Source organism: Lipophrys pholis, assembly GCF_963383615.2.
Source record: "Lipophrys pholis genome assembly, chromosome: 8".
Taxonomy (NCBI): Eukaryota; Metazoa; Chordata; class Actinopteri; order Blenniiformes; family Blenniidae; genus Lipophrys; species Lipophrys pholis.
This window is the reverse complement of record NC_137630.1, coordinates 16,684,503-16,701,140: the sequence shown is the minus strand read 5'-3', so window position 1 is coordinate 16,701,140 and position 16,638 is coordinate 16,684,503. Positions and strand designations below refer to the sequence as shown.

At 43.4% G+C, this 16,638-nt stretch overlaps 1 protein-coding gene across 2 annotated transcripts; it reads right to left on the bottom strand.

Annotated features, from left to right (window-relative positions):
- Nucleotides 1-948: 948 nt before the first annotated feature.
- klhl21 (kelch-like family member 21) lies at nucleotides 949-15,890 on the bottom strand. Of its 2 annotated transcripts, none has more exons than XM_080469518.1 (5): nucleotides 15,755-15,890; nucleotides 6,864-7,948; nucleotides 4,948-5,353; nucleotides 4,013-4,085; nucleotides 949-3,197 (listed from the first exon to the last, which is right to left on the bottom strand). In XM_080469518.1, the coding sequence occupies exons 2-5, from the start codon at nucleotides 7,888-7,890 to the stop codon at nucleotides 2,868-2,870; spliced, it is 1,836 nt and encodes a 611-aa protein (XP_080325644.1). In that variant the 5' UTR covers nucleotides 7,891-7,948; nucleotides 15,755-15,890; the 3' UTR covers nucleotides 949-2,867. The 2 variants fall into 2 exon arrangements, with proteins under 2 accessions (XP_080325644.1, XP_080325643.1); XM_080469517.1 differs by lacking the exon at nucleotides 15,755-15,890 and adding an exon at nucleotides 8,376-8,505.
- Between the last annotated feature and the right edge of the window lie 748 nt (nucleotides 15,891-16,638).

The following is a 16,638-nucleotide window of genomic DNA, read 5'->3' as shown; positions in this document are numbered from 1 at the left end:
TGGATTCAAAGGATTCTTTTATTTTTTCCAGCTTCTTTCACTTTTTCTAAACTGCCTAAAAAGAGCCAAGACTGTTCAAACATCTAAAATGTCAAAATTGTCTCCCCAAAAAAATGCTGGAAAAGGATTGAAACTGCTGAAGTCTGGTACAAGTCAAACGTAGTGAAATGTTCACCATTCTGAAATGTCATTGAAACTTCATGAATGCAACATAAGATAGTTTTTATACATGCGTCAAAACTATATATGAAAGTATAAAAACTGTGTTCTCTCATTTTAAAAGTGAAACGTGTTTTGTGCCTCCAGTTAAATTTGATTTGATGCAAAGTCAAAAAAATGTCTCTTTTGGTCCTAAAGGTTTCACGATATCATGAGTTCAGACATGTTTTCCCCTCAAATGAGGGGGCTCTTTCCCACGTCCCACTCATTCATGAGGAAAAGTCACAATGTGACATAAACCCTGAAAAAACAAAGTTTGAAATGCTGAAAGAGAATTGGATGAAGAAGAAAAAATGCCAATCTTGGGACATCATCAATCTGGTGTTTTGTTGTTGTTATATTTGAAGAATCCAAACTCCAAAATGTGTCACTGGATCACGTTTGGAACAGCTGTGCAGACAGCACAGTGAGCAAGAGCCACATCACTTTAAAACCGTGAGGTGGAATGAAAGAAAGTGGGTTTTACAACCCATCTGTCGGGCTCAGCGACACATTTGGTGACGGGACATAAATTGAAAAGTGCACACGGCACCTCCGATGTCCTCTCACCAAACCAGCCCTTTTGTTTACGGCGTCTTCAGTTTCGCACCAAAGATTTTTTGGAATATCTACAAATGTGTATTTGAGCCACACAGATATTTTAGATTTCTGATCATCTTCATCTTCATCACAGAGGATCAATAAATGTCTTTGTACATCCATGAATAATGAAACACGACTCAGCGGATTAAACTCTCAGACCTGCCTGCAGTTTAATTCACAATGGTAACAGCACAGCACAAGGACTCAAGAATATACTGTATTTACAAAAAGATCCCTTCAACAAACGTATGAAAAACTAAGAAACAATGCTGCACTTGACGGTTGCATAAAAAACACCCAAACCTTACGAAGAATCTTTTTGAGATCGTTTTGCACTTCCAGTTGCGACTGCCGACTCATCGCGAGCATTGAAGCGCTCCGGCGGATAAGCTTATTCATGAGCCGCCACAGCACAGATGTATCCATAAATAAACATACAAAACACTTGAACGTTCATAAATACATTTCTTAGAGCAAAAGGTTTCATGCACACTCGACTGGCGGCGACCGGCTGATGCAGCGCCATTTTTAAAAGGTCAGTACGAGCAGACACCAGTCACACGCAGCCGTCCCTACTTCTCCTAGTAAACCTCAAACTTAATTAAATATTAAGTCCCTCGGGCGTGTTTCTTTGATATCGGTTGCGATCGCTGCTGTTTTTGGAATGTAAACGGATTGTCGTCGTGCTTTCTGATCTGAATGCTTGAGGGCTGCCAGCCGTTGGTAAGAGTCATCTGTTGATTGTGTTCGCATCAAAGACTGATATCTTTCTACGATTGTCCACAAGAAGGCGCTACCAGCTACGATCAAAGTTATTACACGCAGGCTATAATAGTTCTCCAACCTTGTAAACAAACCTGGATGTGGTGGAGCGTCGAGCCACAGTCCTGCAGAGCTCCAACACATCTGCGCCCACATCTGCTCTTTGCATTTAAATGTGAAATAAACAAAAGAAAAAAAAAAAAAACAAGCCGTCTTTACCTCCGATATGTTCAGAACCACTGCTCGTCACTGGGAACTCTCTCATCCACTAAATATCGCCAGAAAAGCTTTTATCACCAAGACCAGCTGCGTGAAAACCAAGTTTAGGTGCGTTTTACCACGGAACAGGCTGGTGCGCCACCTTGTGGCCATTAGGTGAAAATACACCACAAACGCAGAAAGCGTTTGGCTGCTGTTTTCTTTCCAGGTTATTGTAACTTACATCTTTGCCAATTTTCTTTTTCAACCTTTTCTTCTGCAACAGGGATTCAAACGTGGGTCCTTTAAACCTGATGCACCAATTTATCCCATTTTCAGTGACTGATACGACAGACAACAACAGCGTTTTGCTTCTATGCAGCTTGTTTTAGCGTTACAAGAGAAAAGACGTCACTTCAATAACGACAATCAGGTTTGTTTTGTGGTCATGGGGAGCTTTTCTCTGGGATCTACTCCATCTTCCCTCCAATAAAGTTTGTGACAGTAGAGCGGAGGATCGGGAAGCAGGAGGGACCAGATCTATAAACTGCATGTTTGAACAAAAACTTCAGGACGCAGTCAAGTATGACCTTTGTTTTGTATTTCAGCAGCGCTGTGACCTCATGAATCTTCCGTAAATATGACGGATGTCACACTGCAGTGGCGGTTTTATGGGGGCATAAATCAGCCATAAAGAGTGTCATGAATGTTCACAGCTGTGAGTGATGATCGGCCAAGCTGGCAGCTAATCTGCACTTCGATCAAGCTGCTTTTCTTAATGTTAAATCTTTTTGGAGGAAGAAACGGGAAATATCTGAGGTTCAGGGGGGAAAACTTTTCCCAAACATGTTTTGTTTTTAAAAGAACATAAATAGTTAAAATAAATTTTCAGATTTTTAAGTGTAATGGAGTTTCAGTTTATCCATCTGGCCTTCCTGCTTCCTGTCGACACGATTCCGAGGAGCGGCGTGCACATGCTCGCTCCTCGGTGTTGTGATGGGGTTAATTCACAGTAAACTACTGACGGCACGACGAGGGGGGAGCAGACTGAACATGTGGGACACGGGTGGGTGGGGGGGGGGGGGGGGGTTATTCCACGTGCACGCTCAGTGTGCCGGGTTCACGTCCTGGTTCTGGTTGAGATTGTTGTTGAGGTTGTGGAGCGCCTGGTGCCGATGGTGCCGGTGCAGGTGGATGGCGTTGGAGTCGGGGATGTCGGTGGGCTCAAACGCGCTGGACACCAGCGGCATGAACTGACGGAAGATGCTGACGCTGCCGTGCCAGAAGGTGGGCTGAGGCAGCCGGCCCGCCAGAGTCCAGCAGCGGGTGGTCGGGTCGAAGGCTTCCACCACGTCGGACAGCTCGAAGGTGTTGTCGTAACCCCCCGACACATAGAGTTTGCCCCCCAGGGCAGCGACACTGCCTCCAACGTGGACCTGGGAGATCAAAAATAAATCAATTCAAATAAGACATCAGGTCAAAGTGTTGATGGATTCTTTTTTTGGGGGAACAAGCAAATTGAAATGGATGAATACTAAACATGTGACAACTTGATGCTAAGATAGATAATGAAGTAACTTTGACAGATGAAAAGGAACTTACAAGAAGTTTATTTTAAACCTTAATTTAATGGAAATTTATTAAATTAATTTCAATCATTCAGAGAAATTTAAATGTTTACTATCTATTTTGCACTATGAAACACTCATGAATCTTAACAGAAGTATAAAAATACATTTTGTTTTTAATACTACTTCAATAAATTGTAATTTGGGCGATATTTTGAATGAAAAAAAGAAATCAAACTTTCTCATGTTAGAAAGATACAACATGTGAGCTCTTATGTGGTATTTTTTTCTAATAATATTACTTATTTAACATCTTACTTTAACGCAAAAACAATATAAGTTCAATCAAAAACCAGAAAGTGACAAAACAAAAGTCACAGTCATCTCGAAGACAACGCTGTTCAGTCCTGCAGTACCGGTTTGCACCACACGATGGAGTATTGAGTCTCATGTGTTGAGCAGGGAAGCAACATTTACGCACTAAACCCATTATAGCCCACTGCGGCCAGACTGAAACAGGTGGAAAACAGAATCAGTCTTCAGTGGCTCAACACGAGCAGAGCTTTATATTCCTCCAGCCTTCTCTGAAAGCTCTGGGTTCACTTGACTCAGTAGATCACAAATCAAAGATCGTCAAAGATTGGGCAATGCTGGCACGACGACACCTAATGCGAAATACAAACCTGGGTCATGGGACTAATTTTATCCCACTCATTCTTCTGAGGATTATAGACGTCAACCTCGGCTGAGTCATCCCTGCAAATAGAAAGAGACTCCAGTCAGACGAAGGCACAAACAAACCGCCTCCAGTGCATCATGATCACTTCAATGATTACTGCACAGACAGTAAAATGTTTCTTTCTATAAAGTTTAGGAGGACTTATAAAAACACTCTAAAACAATATGATCAATCTTGCTTGTTAAAGTCCCTTTTGAGAATAAATAATAATGGCTCAACCGTGACTGCAAACACTGCAAGGTGAACATTAGTATTCATGTGGTAAAACACTGTGAAGCAGCGTTAGCAGTCTTGTTACAGCAAAACAATATCCCCCAGTTTGATTCTACACTCTTTCTGTGTAGAGTTTGCATGTTCTCCTTGTGCAAACTGTCCAGGATGTAACCTGCCTTCTCCCATAGTAAGCTGGGATCGGCTCCAGTGTTCTGCTCCCCTGAACAGGATATAAGTGGTATAGAAGATTGAATTGATGGATGAAGTCAATAAGAAGTACCAACATCCATCAATATACCCGGTCAGATCGTTCCCATAAATATCAGTACATGATGTACAAACACCTTCTGCGTATATCACTACAGAGAAAGCAGTGATTACCCTGTGTGTATAAATATTAGGCACACAATGTCAGCAGACAATCTCTATGTCACTAATACATTAGATAATGTAAAAGTAGCGTTGTACCCCCCTGTGTGAGCAGCATTTAGTACTTTATAAATAATCTCACTACACCTCGCTCTACACCTTTAGTCTCATCTTAACTTGTGAAATGAAACGAGGACAGTTATCAGACAGATGTCATGCGGAAAAGAAGTGCAGCAGTTCTCGGGTATTTCCTCTTTCCACCATTGATCATTGCGAAGTAATCAGTTTCTTCATTACCTGACAAAGTAGATGAGGCTGTTGAGAGTGACAGTTTTGGGTGTGAAGGACCACGGGGGCAGCTGCCCACAGTTCACCATGGTCCAGCGGTTTGCGTCCGCGTCGTAGCTTTGGATGGCCATGGTGTCCTCGCCGGTCAGGCAGCCGATGGCGTACAGGCGCCCGCTGCAGGCGGTGGTGGAGCAGTTGTCCATGGCGTGCTGCATGGCCGGCAGCGCCTCCCAGCAGTCCAGGGCGTGGTCGTAGCGCTCGGTGCTTTCCGACGCCACCACGTAGAGCTGGCCCTTCAGCACGCAGGAGCTGTGGTACTCCCGGGGCTTCAGCATCGGCGCCGCCTCCGTCCACTCGTTCACGCTGGACTTGTAGCGCCAAACACCGTCGTAGAGGCGGGAGCCGTCAGAGCCACCTGAGGAGCACGGACATGTAAGCGTCACTGCAATAATGAGACACGGTCAGTCTGCACGAATGGATTTACTGCTCCAGCAATGGCAGTAAAAGAATGTCTAATGAGCTGTCTACGTTTCCCTGTCCGGTGTGTCCAACAGTCACACATGTGTGGACAAGGAGGCCGGCAATAAATCATTATGTCTGCCACCTCATCATTCAACATGCTGTAACTCTCCGCATGCTGGTTCGCATCACTGTAAACAAGAGACAAGTTAATGAAGCTGTGGCGCCATCAGCACATCTACACATATACATCTATTCAATAAAGAAAAGAACAAGGAGAATAGAAGCCATCTACATACATCCAAAGAGCACCACAATCAATATAAAGTATCTAAACCTATTTTACAGAAAAGTTTTACTGGGTTTTTGTGTGACCAGGCAGTAAAAAGTACAAGAAAAACCGTGTCTTCTCTCACACTGTGCGTATTAATAATTACTAGCCTTTCTCCACATTAGGAGAAATCTGGCAATTCCAAAGGATAATGTAATCGCGTGAAATACATTAAAAATGTAAATAAGATTAAAATCCACCTTTACAAGTTTTGGGTGCATACAGTAAAAGAAGTAATAATAATGGTTTACGGTCCTTGACAGAAAATTCTCAGTAATACTGCCTTCCTTACACTTTCTTTTGAAAGATCTAAAGGCCTTTTTGTTCAAAAACTAGCCCCTTCATAAAATACACAACATTCTCAAGCTTGTTTTAATTCAGATAAAGTAAAATCAAACGTTACATAAGCGAGATCTGCATGTCAACATTATGCAATCACATGCTGATGTTACGTCTGTCAGTGAGCTGAAGCTACTAAATTTCAGGCCAAACGTCAGCACTTTGCAGGAGCCTCAAACTCTTGGTGAAAGTCTGGGATGATTTATCAGTCACACAATCCAGTCAGACAAGGCCGGTCTGCCGTTGCTGATGAGTATGACGGTGATGATGATGATGATGAAGATAACGTCACTGCTGTCCTGTACTGGCAGCACACGGCGTCCTGCTTCACACACAGAGCTGGCAGTTTATTTATAAGCACTGCCTGACATCCATTTCATAAGATGAAGACGCAGGAATAGAAATCTGATGGCTGGAGCGTCACACAGTCAATCTAACACACAGCAGATAAAACCACTGCATGCTATTTATGATTTAGATTTCTATATGCAGAGGCAGGATGAGCTTTGCACCAGACAAAGCTCATCACTAACTTCAAACTGAAAAAAAATCTAATAAGACAAAATGCACTCTGGGATAAATGCCGTGACTCACATCGTTGGCGTTTTCATGAGGATTCAATTATGCTCAAATCTCTAGTTCTAAACAAAATCTGAAGGCTTTTACACTGACTATAGCAATAAAGAAAATGAGCCTTTTAGACTCACATAGTCCGGATCAAGCCCGGGCCCTGGGGTCTTTCTGTGTTGTGATTGGATGATCAGGTTGTGTGGGTGGAGAACCTCGATTGTCTTACCTGTGACATACATGTCGTTGCCGAGGGCAGCTATGCTGTAGCCTCCTCCGAGGTGGTCTGGGAATTCAGCCAGGTAGCGCCACTGTCCGGTCTGAGGGTTGTAGCAGTCCACAGTGACCAGTTCGTCACAGTCCTGGTCGCAGCCCCCCACCACCACCAGGATTTCTGCCAGTCCCGTGGACGGCCGCGGCCGCATGCGGTGGCAGGGTCGGTCGTAGCGGTCGTATTCGCTCGATTGGAAACTGCGGGCCTCATTCACCATGCGCAGACAAGTGGGCGAAAGGTAGACGAGCGGGTCGCTCTCCACATGCGCCAGCAGGAAGAACCTCCTGACGAAGGGCAGCCGGACCTGCTGGAGGAGCTCCGGCCAGTAGTGCAGCCGCCGCTTGAGGTCCGCCTTCACCCAGCGCACTGCGATTTGATAGACCGTCTCCTCTTTATCCACACAAAGCTCATCATCCGACACGAACTCCAGGAGGCGCTTCCATGGCAGCCGCTCAAAGTCCGTCCCTTTAGCCAGCTCCATGATGTTTTTGAGGACATAACGGCGCGCGCTGGCGGCCAGCTCTCTGCAGGCGTAGGCCTCCGCAAAGTCCTGGATCTCCAGGCAGTTAGAAACATCCAGCCGCTGCTCCAGAAAGGCGCAGCAGGCCTCTTTGACCGAGGGGAACTGAAACAGGTCGGCAGTCTTCAGCAGCAGGTCCACGTTGTCCTGAGTGACGGTGACGCGTCCCGTGTAGCAGAAGTCCACCAGCAGACCCAAAAGCTCAGCGGACACCTCGTGCAGAACCACCCGGTCCATCGCGCTCTCTCGCAGCGTTCCTGCAAACATGGCCCGGAAGTAGGTGCTGGCGGCCGCCAGCACCGTGCGGTGGCAGTGGAACTCGCGGCCTTCGGCACACAGAGTCACGTCGAAAAACTTGCGCTCGGCACGTAGTTCGTGAATCCCACGCAGCAGGTTGAAGGCGTGGGCCGTGTCGAAAAAAGGCAGGGTGGACGGCTGGGTCTGCAGGACTGGCTTTTCCATCTCTCCTCTCTGTGAGTGACTCGGTTCACTGTGGGGGCGCTCAGAATGCTGTGTTCATCTAAGATCAAATGACAAACACCAGATTATAAATATATATAGAACAGAATCAAACTCATCATGTCAGTCTGTATTTTTAACTCTAACTGGTCAACAACGGTGCGTTAGTCAAGAATACCTAAAAAGGGGGAATGACTTCATTTAGTGACTGCTCCCAGCAAATCAAAGCATTAACACAGTGTATAACACAGAAAGACACTGATTTAGACACTTTTCTGTAATCTTCTGAAAAACTAATTAGTTACACAAAATCTACTTAACTTTTACAAATAAAAAGGCCCGTGAGATTTACATTCATGGCACCTCAGGATGAAATGCCTTCAAAACAAGTGAACTCCTTACAATCGAATAAGAAAACAATTTCAAACGTCTGACTTGACCGAATCCAGGATTCTAGATCCAAAAAGCTCACGCTGTTCTTTCCCTACCTGACGAGCCTCTCCAAGGCTTTCACCACCGAAGCGCCAGCGTGGAGCAGTCGAGAAAATACGAGAAAATACGAGAGCGTAGCTCAGCGCGACTCCGGTGAACACCACCAGCTCCTTACTCGTGTTTAAGAAAGAGAGCTTGCTTGTGTTCTGGGGCTATAAATACACTAGCAGTGTCCATTTGCAGACGGGGGCGGGGGCAAAACACCTAACAAGCAGTGGGCTGACGCAGTAGTGAGAGTACCCCCCCTTCACTGGTATGTCTCTGTGGTCAGTCAGCATGAGTAAGAGGGCTTTGAGAAGAGAGCCAGCTGAGCCTGGGCCTCCTCAGCACCAACACCTCCAACATGGCAACGGACCAAAAAGTAGCTTCATGCGCTGAAATCCAGAAATCTGCCCGGCACAGACGAACAAATCTCCCCTTAAGATGACAAACAAACAAGTGAGGTCAGGAAATAGTTGCTCCACCAATCTGGAACAACTTGAAACTCCTGTATCGAACGTCATGAAACTTCTGCCTCCAGAGGATGAACCCTGCCAACTTTACTTCGACTGACAGTAAGACCTTTGGTATTTTCAGGATTCTACACAAGTAAGACAGCGTTGGCTGTTCACAGCATAGCTGCTAGTCGCTTTCAAGTTCTATGATTGGTTCGGTTTAGTAAAATACAAAAGAGCTTTTACTTTGAAATGCTTACGAGCTACCAATTTGAAGGATTTTAATTAAATTAATTTTTTTTTTGAAGAATTAAGCACTCAGCCAGTCAAATTGTGGAAAGATAATAACTTAAATAAGTAAAAGACGGAAATGTATGGCATTTGCTACAGTATTTTTTTATACACTAGCTAGTGCACATTAAAGTATTACCTTTTTTGGTCTGAATGTTATCCTACCTGGAGCATCATGTTTCTATGACTAAAGGCGCCCAGAGCACTTGCACACTTGCGCAGGTTGAACATCAAACTCCCCACAAAAAGGCCAAAATCAAACAAAGCTTGTCATTTGCAAAGTGAGAGCGATACCACTACTTCACTGTGTTAAGTTTAAAATAACGATTAAACGCCAAAGGAAATGTTGGGAATAATTAGGAATCGGTTCCGTTTTAAACCAAATAAGAAAAAAATGGTAAAGTAAAAAATAATCATGGCTCGTTGCAACTCTGCACCTGCATTCAATGTAACGTACCCTAGTTTTCTCTTCTGGGAGAAATATACAATATATCCCCCCCAAAAAATGTGTATACAAAAAGGAATGCATTTATCAATTTTTCTTAACTATTCATCACAACCTGGTATTATGCCCGTCTTTATGAAATCCTTAATTGACTGGGATTAACATGCTTTTAAACTTTACAAACCACACCCAGTTCATGATTCAACAAAGAGATGCAAACATGACTTCTATGTAGAAGTTTCAGGTGAAAACCACAGCTGAGCAAAAAGAACACAAAGACCCAGTCACATATCTGACAAAAAAAAATAAATCCACTTGATGACCCTTAACACTTGGAACTTTTTGAAAGGTTAGCTTTTGTTTCGTAGTGGCCGTGTGATGATCTGGGGCTGCTTTGCTGCTTCGGGTTCAGGACAGAATTGCGAACAGTAAGTTCAAGCGTTTCTGAAGCTGTGCAGCCAGATAAATGTCTGCCAGTGTACAAGATGAAGGGATTGGAATGGCCCGGTCAAAGCTAGTCTCGGGACAAGCCAGCCTCGTTAATTGGAACAGTATGAACTGATGAAGCCAAATGGATGAGGGGTCAAACTTTTTCCAAAACATGAGATCAAGTCCAGTTGACCTGATTAAAATGTGTGGAGATACCACGTCAAAGAACCAACTTAAATCTATGTTAAGACAATGCTGAAGAAAAAAAAAAAAAAAGAGACAACATTCCTCTTCAGGATGTGAAAGAATCATTACAAGTGTGCAGTTGTTTTCACTTCAGGGTGGCACAACCAGTTATACTCACACAGGGCCAGGTTGGTTTCATATCGTATTTCCTCATTAAATAAAATCCTCACCTATGAACTGACTTGATGATCTGTAGCATGTAAGTGTGACAAACAAAGGAGAGAGGGATGAGCCTGTTTTTAATGTTTGAAGGTGATCGTTCATGCTCGAAATACACAGGTATCCCCTTACAGACATTTGTTTAAAGGTTGTAAAGCTCCTGGTTCTCTGCCCGGAGGATTTAGCACACATTCCACACCAGGGTTCAATAATGCAGCAGTCCAAATAGCTCTGCCAGGACTCAAACTGCTTCCCTGAAGGACAGACGGGGGCTTAAAAAATCCAGACCTGCAGTGAAAAAAAAAATCAAAGACATTTTCCTAAAGTCTGTGGAAGTGATTGTCGTTATGTTCAAGGAGATGATGGTCTGTCCTTACACAGAACTGAGAAACCTTTTTTTTTTTTTTTTATTCCCCAGTCACCTATGGGAGTTCTTACTTCCTAAACTTCAAAGGCTATAAAAGGTTTCGTTTTGTGTGTATTTTTTTATACTCTGGTGGCTTTGTACTCCAAGAGTCAGTAGTATTGAGCAACTTAAACCCCGCGTGTTTATCCACCAGCTCCGAGAATAGCAGGCAGAAATGGATCCTCTCAAAGGAAGGCAGAGGGAAGGTGAGATGGGGGGGGGGGAAGCAGCAGAGGTGTGGAAACAATCTCACATCTATGGGTGAAGAGCACAGAGAGCACAGTGTAGCTCCACAGTCTGGCTAAACGACGAAAGAGACCCAGTGGCCTCTGTCCTCGCGGCCCATAACAGTATCCAACTGTCTGTGCGGCGCTGAACTGCTGACCCGCTGCGAGGCTCAGGAAGAAAACACTCAGAGAGTTACAATGCTGTTAGTCACTGAACTTGAAGAACCAGCCGAAAACTCACCAGAGTCCAACTGCCTGAGTTATTCCTTAAAATGGTTTGTGAGGAAGCCCCGATTCCTGTTTTAACTGGAAACTGTAAATAGAGACTGTGGGATTGTCGCGACACCTTAATGAGCCCGCTTCACCGATTCAGCAGCGACGAAAGCAGCTCAGCCAGGCTGAACTTCACGGCTCGACTTCCAGTTAAATGATAACATCAGCATGTGGGGCAGGGATATTTACCAAACCTGTTTAAACCTGACATTAAAACTGCTTTTCTGAGAGATCAGATTGCAATCGGACAGCAGATGACCAGATTAAGGAGATAGGTGTAAATGTAGTGAATGCGCATGAGGAACAGGTTGTGAGCTGATCAGTGTTGGGTCATCGGGGGCAGATCGTCATCACATCTTCTCAAACTGCATCGCTGAGCCTGTGCATGCGTCACACAGGTAGCAGTCCCCTGACATAATTATTTCACGGTAGATAAGATTTTAATTGTATGCATTACAGTAGCTTGGTACCACACAGAAAACGAGTCAACATGAAACTATTCATCTAATAGTAATGGAAATGTGTGCATTAAAAGATATGAGGTAATAACTTTTACACTCCTAACATGACAAAGTTTAATGGAAAAAGGTGGTGATATGCGGGCATGCTTAATGTTCTACTGTGATAAAGTTTCTTTACTTAACAAGAAAACTTTCACACAATGGCATGATGGATTGGGCATTACAGTCCACTTTCCTAAGGTTTGTGTTGTGGCGGCCGTTATGCTTACATAAACAGTCTCACTATCATTTGGAAAAATAAAATGACAGGTAACAAAATATTCTGACAATATTGTTTATGAGCCTGTCGGGCGAAATGACAGAAAATGCAACGTGTGGGGAATTCTGGCATGTTAATCAGAGCAGCAGCCGCAGGAGCTTTTCCCAGCATCTATAGGGGCTTTCAGGGACAACCCAAGTCCTCTGAACTGGAGCACAATGATCGCCGTCATGAGAGTAATACAGATTGAAGAAGAAAAGTTGATGTTATGTGATTTCCTCGATTTTTCAAAACTTTAAGAAAAATACTGCACATGGGCTGGACAGAGCGAGATCTACGGCACGAGCTCCATGTTTTCAAGTGAAAATTTTGGAAGTTCTTTGTGTTTTGCCTCGTTTAAAGATGCATATAACCACCACATGTGAAGGCATTTTGCAAGTGTTCCTATTGGTTTTATTTCCGTTTCTTAGATGTTTTATATTCCTGCTTTTAGCCCATATTGTTGTTTTCAGCACTTTGAGAAACGATACAAATAAAATGCATTATGATTATCATCAAATCGGTGTGATCCGTTTGAGGTGAGCCTCGAAATAATAAAGAATACTTTCTAACTTGAAGGAGCATGAAAAGGTGAAAAGAGAGTGAAATGAGATACACAGGACTTTCAGAATTTCAACAAATTGGAGAAGATTTCATTTTGGAATAAAAAGGTGATGAGACTTTTGACCGTTGAAACAAGCGACTTCAGCTCATAAATGTCTGCCGTTTCCAGGAAGTCTTCATGTTTATCTGAGAGCTGCTGCGTGGACGTGAAAGCTGGGAATCAGAAACGGACACCGTTTGCGTGTAGTTGCTGGCGTCCTTCGGTTCCAACGGCAGTGACGCCCCTCGCTGGTGTAAACCTGTAATTACCACCAGAGACCATAACCATTCCCATACAGGCGCCATCTCTGCATGTTTGTACTCAAGAATCAAAAGTGTAACCGCTCTTCCGTGCACAAAATGAAGTAAAATAAACACTATCAAGTCGAATTTTGGTTTAGAAATGAAGCAACATTCAATCGTAGAACAATAATTCCTGCTATCGGTGGTTTACTTTGCAATCTTACTGAATGAGACCAATAAGCTCGGACCTAAAATAAATATATATATAAAATAATATAATGAAAATAATAATAATTTCATATATATATTTAAATATTTTTAATGACCTGTAGCCACTTAAATGTTTACAAGTTAGGCAGCTGCTCTCACTGGTGTCACTCCAGGACGCCGAGACCAAGGCAACGGCAACGGCAACCACCGGAGTGCAGCAACATAAACTGCTGGTGCTCCACAGCTGAGACTGTCCAGGCCATAAAAAGGCAACCACACCACACTCACCTCTTTCTCCGCCAAGGAGGGGGGAAGGGGAGGAGGACAGCAGAAGCAGTAACACAGATAAGAGCCAGCATGTGGCTGGAGATATTCCCGGTTTGTTGATGCAGGAGCATATCGTGTAAACAGCGTGCAATCGCACGGCAACCAGCTGCAGCACACCGCTGCGCTTTTAATGATTGTTTCTATCCTCTATGATTTTGCTCTGATTACCTGTAATTGGATATAAATTGTTTGCTTTGACTGAGAAAACATTTTGTACAAGCCAACATTCACATCTGATGTAGAGTTACTAACATTTTCAGATTCATTACAGCACTTTACCGGGAATTATGCTCCTCCCCTTATAGGGAGAATCTTTCTTTTTCTATAATCTTTGATTTGTCGAACACTGATGGACACAAACACAAACAGCTCACAAAGCCATCGCCTCCAAAATACAACTCAAAGCAGCTCTAAATTCTAGAAAGCTTTTTAATGTAAATTTGAATTAAACTTTTTGCTGAGCGCCGACGTTTTTGCAGGGTTGTTTGGGTTCCAATCGAAATATGACTATCGTCAGACTCAGCCCTGAAATGACTCGCATGTGCAGAACAAAAAGTGCTATGAGATCCTGCATGCTGTGCTCACAGAACTACTGAATATAAGATGGGATTTTTTTTTGGCATCACAACATTACGAGGGTCTCAAAAACAACTGGTATAGCTGTTGTGACTCTGCCGGTTGAATGTCAGGTACAATGAAAAGTGACTTGGGGATCAAATTGGGGTCATGAGAAGCCGGCTACAGGCACTTGGCACTGTTGTAAACAAAGGCATTAAAATGATGGAAGTGAGTATGACACGTTATGGAAGGAGCAGGCGGAACCAGAGTCTGGGGGCCACAATAGCTGGGGCAGGTGATCTGTGCAAGGAATTGTCTCTTTAAATCCATGTCCTTTTATTGTTTTAATTTTTTCTTCTGCAAAACAGGCACCTTGCAAACAGGATGATAGTATTATAATCAGCATCATATACCAGGACCAATGTGGTAAATATGGATGCTACTCATGTCACTATTATCTTTCATGTTGCCGTGTAAAAAGGAAGAAGATTAAGAAAAACAAACAAACACACACACAAATTGGCATAAGATGGCCTATCGTGGAGCGGTGGCTGTTTCCTCTGCACAGAGTCATGTGTGGATGTGGTGTTCAAGCTGCGGTTTTAATGTGGTATTTCTATGTCCCCTTCACCAAGCGCAGAAATCATTCCTGGCTCCCTCCAATGATGTCAAAGTGGGATGAAATATGACACAAACCTTTGTTTTATTGAGAAACATTGAATATCTATCAGATTTAGGACTACATAAGAAAACAGCCTGGATTTGTGCGATATATGTGTGTAGAATTCCCCCCACAAAAAACATAAGGATCCTGGCCACATTTGCCTGCAATGTGAAAGCAGCTTAACATTATATTCTCACACATGCACCAAAGACACCACCTGCCGCAGCGTGCTCGACCTCCGCTGGGTCCAACTTAAGAGTTTAATGTCTTTCCCAAGGACACTTGGATGTATGGACAAGGGATCAAACCAGCAACCTCTGTATTTCAAGACAACCCAATCTAAAATATGAGCCAGAGTCAGCCCATTGGTTTGCTTCGATCCCCTCAGGAAGGTCCTGGACCTCTTCTGCTTCTCCAAACACCAGGCCCAGAAAGTGAAACTTTTTCTGTAGATTAAAACTTAAGAATGACCAGCACATTAATCTTTACTTTAGTTGTGATGGGTCAGGGGCAGTGGGACTTTAGTGCCACCCAGAAGGCTTGTTTCTAGATCATGACTCGACTTTTCCCCCCTTTTCTGGCCCTGCATTCCTCTCATTTCTGCTCATGGAGCAAGAGAAACAGTTGGCAGTCATTAGAAACATCTTCAAGTCAGGTTGTGGCGCCTTACACCTCCACCTCATTTGAAAACCAGGGAGGATTTAGTATTGATTTACCATTGAAATCAATGCATTTAGGACACACATACACACACACACATGTATTAGTCATAAAACATTAGCACAACAATCACACAACAACATTGTGATGGAAACTGTCTGCAACTTCTCTGTCGGTCATTACTTCGATGTTTACGTTCTGAGGAGGATTTTTTCATCACGTTTTAGAAGTTAAAATATAGGTAACATAGCCACAAAGGAGTATTCTGAAGCAAAATCGCTTATTTTTCGCTTGGTGAACACCGCCTGCACACATTAAAGAGGGGTCGTGCTCATACGAAGCACGCAACGTTATTTTCCAGTACATTACATCAGAGCTAACGTCCAACTATGCTCCGTCAAACCTCCCAGAAACAGAAAGACTCGGGATGAAATATCTTACCGGTGTGTGTCCTCTCCGGATGACGGTGGTTTTAGGGAGTGTGAGACGCGGATATGTCAGTAACGGAGTGGGAATCAAAGTTTGACGCCGCGGATGAGCCTGGCCTCCTCTGCGCCATGACAGTCTGCACTGGAGCGCAAGCCGCCTTCACGGACCGTCGGAAATAAAGGACTCAGAAAAAAAATCATGCACACGATATTTAACACGAGACACTATTTTTTGAAGATAAACGTCATTTTTCAGATTTTTGAGAAAACTAAGATTTGTAGTGATTGTCTTTTCGGGAACATTAGATTATATAACGCCAAAAATACAAATTTCGACAATGTGATTTACAAAATGTCGGATATTTTTCAATGCACCACAAGATCGCGAGTTGGTGAGTATCACGTGACTGATATCCAGGAATAAAGTTATTCAGATGTGATTCATGGATGAAAAAGCTCATCCACAGAAAAGTTTACGTATGTATAAACAGGTTTAAACCACACTGTGTGCATTAGTTTGTATGTATATGCACTACAAGTAAAAAGTTAGGGATTTGGCTTTTGAAATTGATGAAAAACGTAAAAATTCATGCTGCATTGATATTATATCATGACAGTAGGGCATTTAAGTAGAAGCATGCAGTGGTGATTCCCTTATGTCAAACAATTTGTTCAACCAAAAGCCAAAAACAGTGGTGTGTGTACTACAACAATGTCATTGTCTCAATAATTTGTCATGTGCCCTTGAGCATCAATAACAGCTTGACAACAACGTCTTATGCTGTTCACAAGTCTACTGATTGTCAGCTGAGGCATGGCATCCCTCTCTTCTTCTCAGGTAATCAAGGTTCTGGGAGTTACAAGCCTCTACACAGCAACTCAGAGGTTTTCTATGTT

Coding starts and splice junctions, on each gene's coding strand:
- klhl21 (XM_080469518.1), bottom strand. CDS start 7,890: ATGGAAAAGCCAGTCCTGCAGACCCAGCCGTCCACCCTGCCTTTTTTC. Junction 5,354..6,863: donor CAACGACATGTATGTCACAG/GTAAGACAATCG, acceptor CGTGCTCCTCAG/GTGGCTCTGACGGCTCCCGC. Junction 4,086..4,947: donor AGCCTCATCTACTTTGTCAG/GTAATGAAGAAA, acceptor TTCTATTTGCAG/GGATGACTCAGCCGAGGTTG.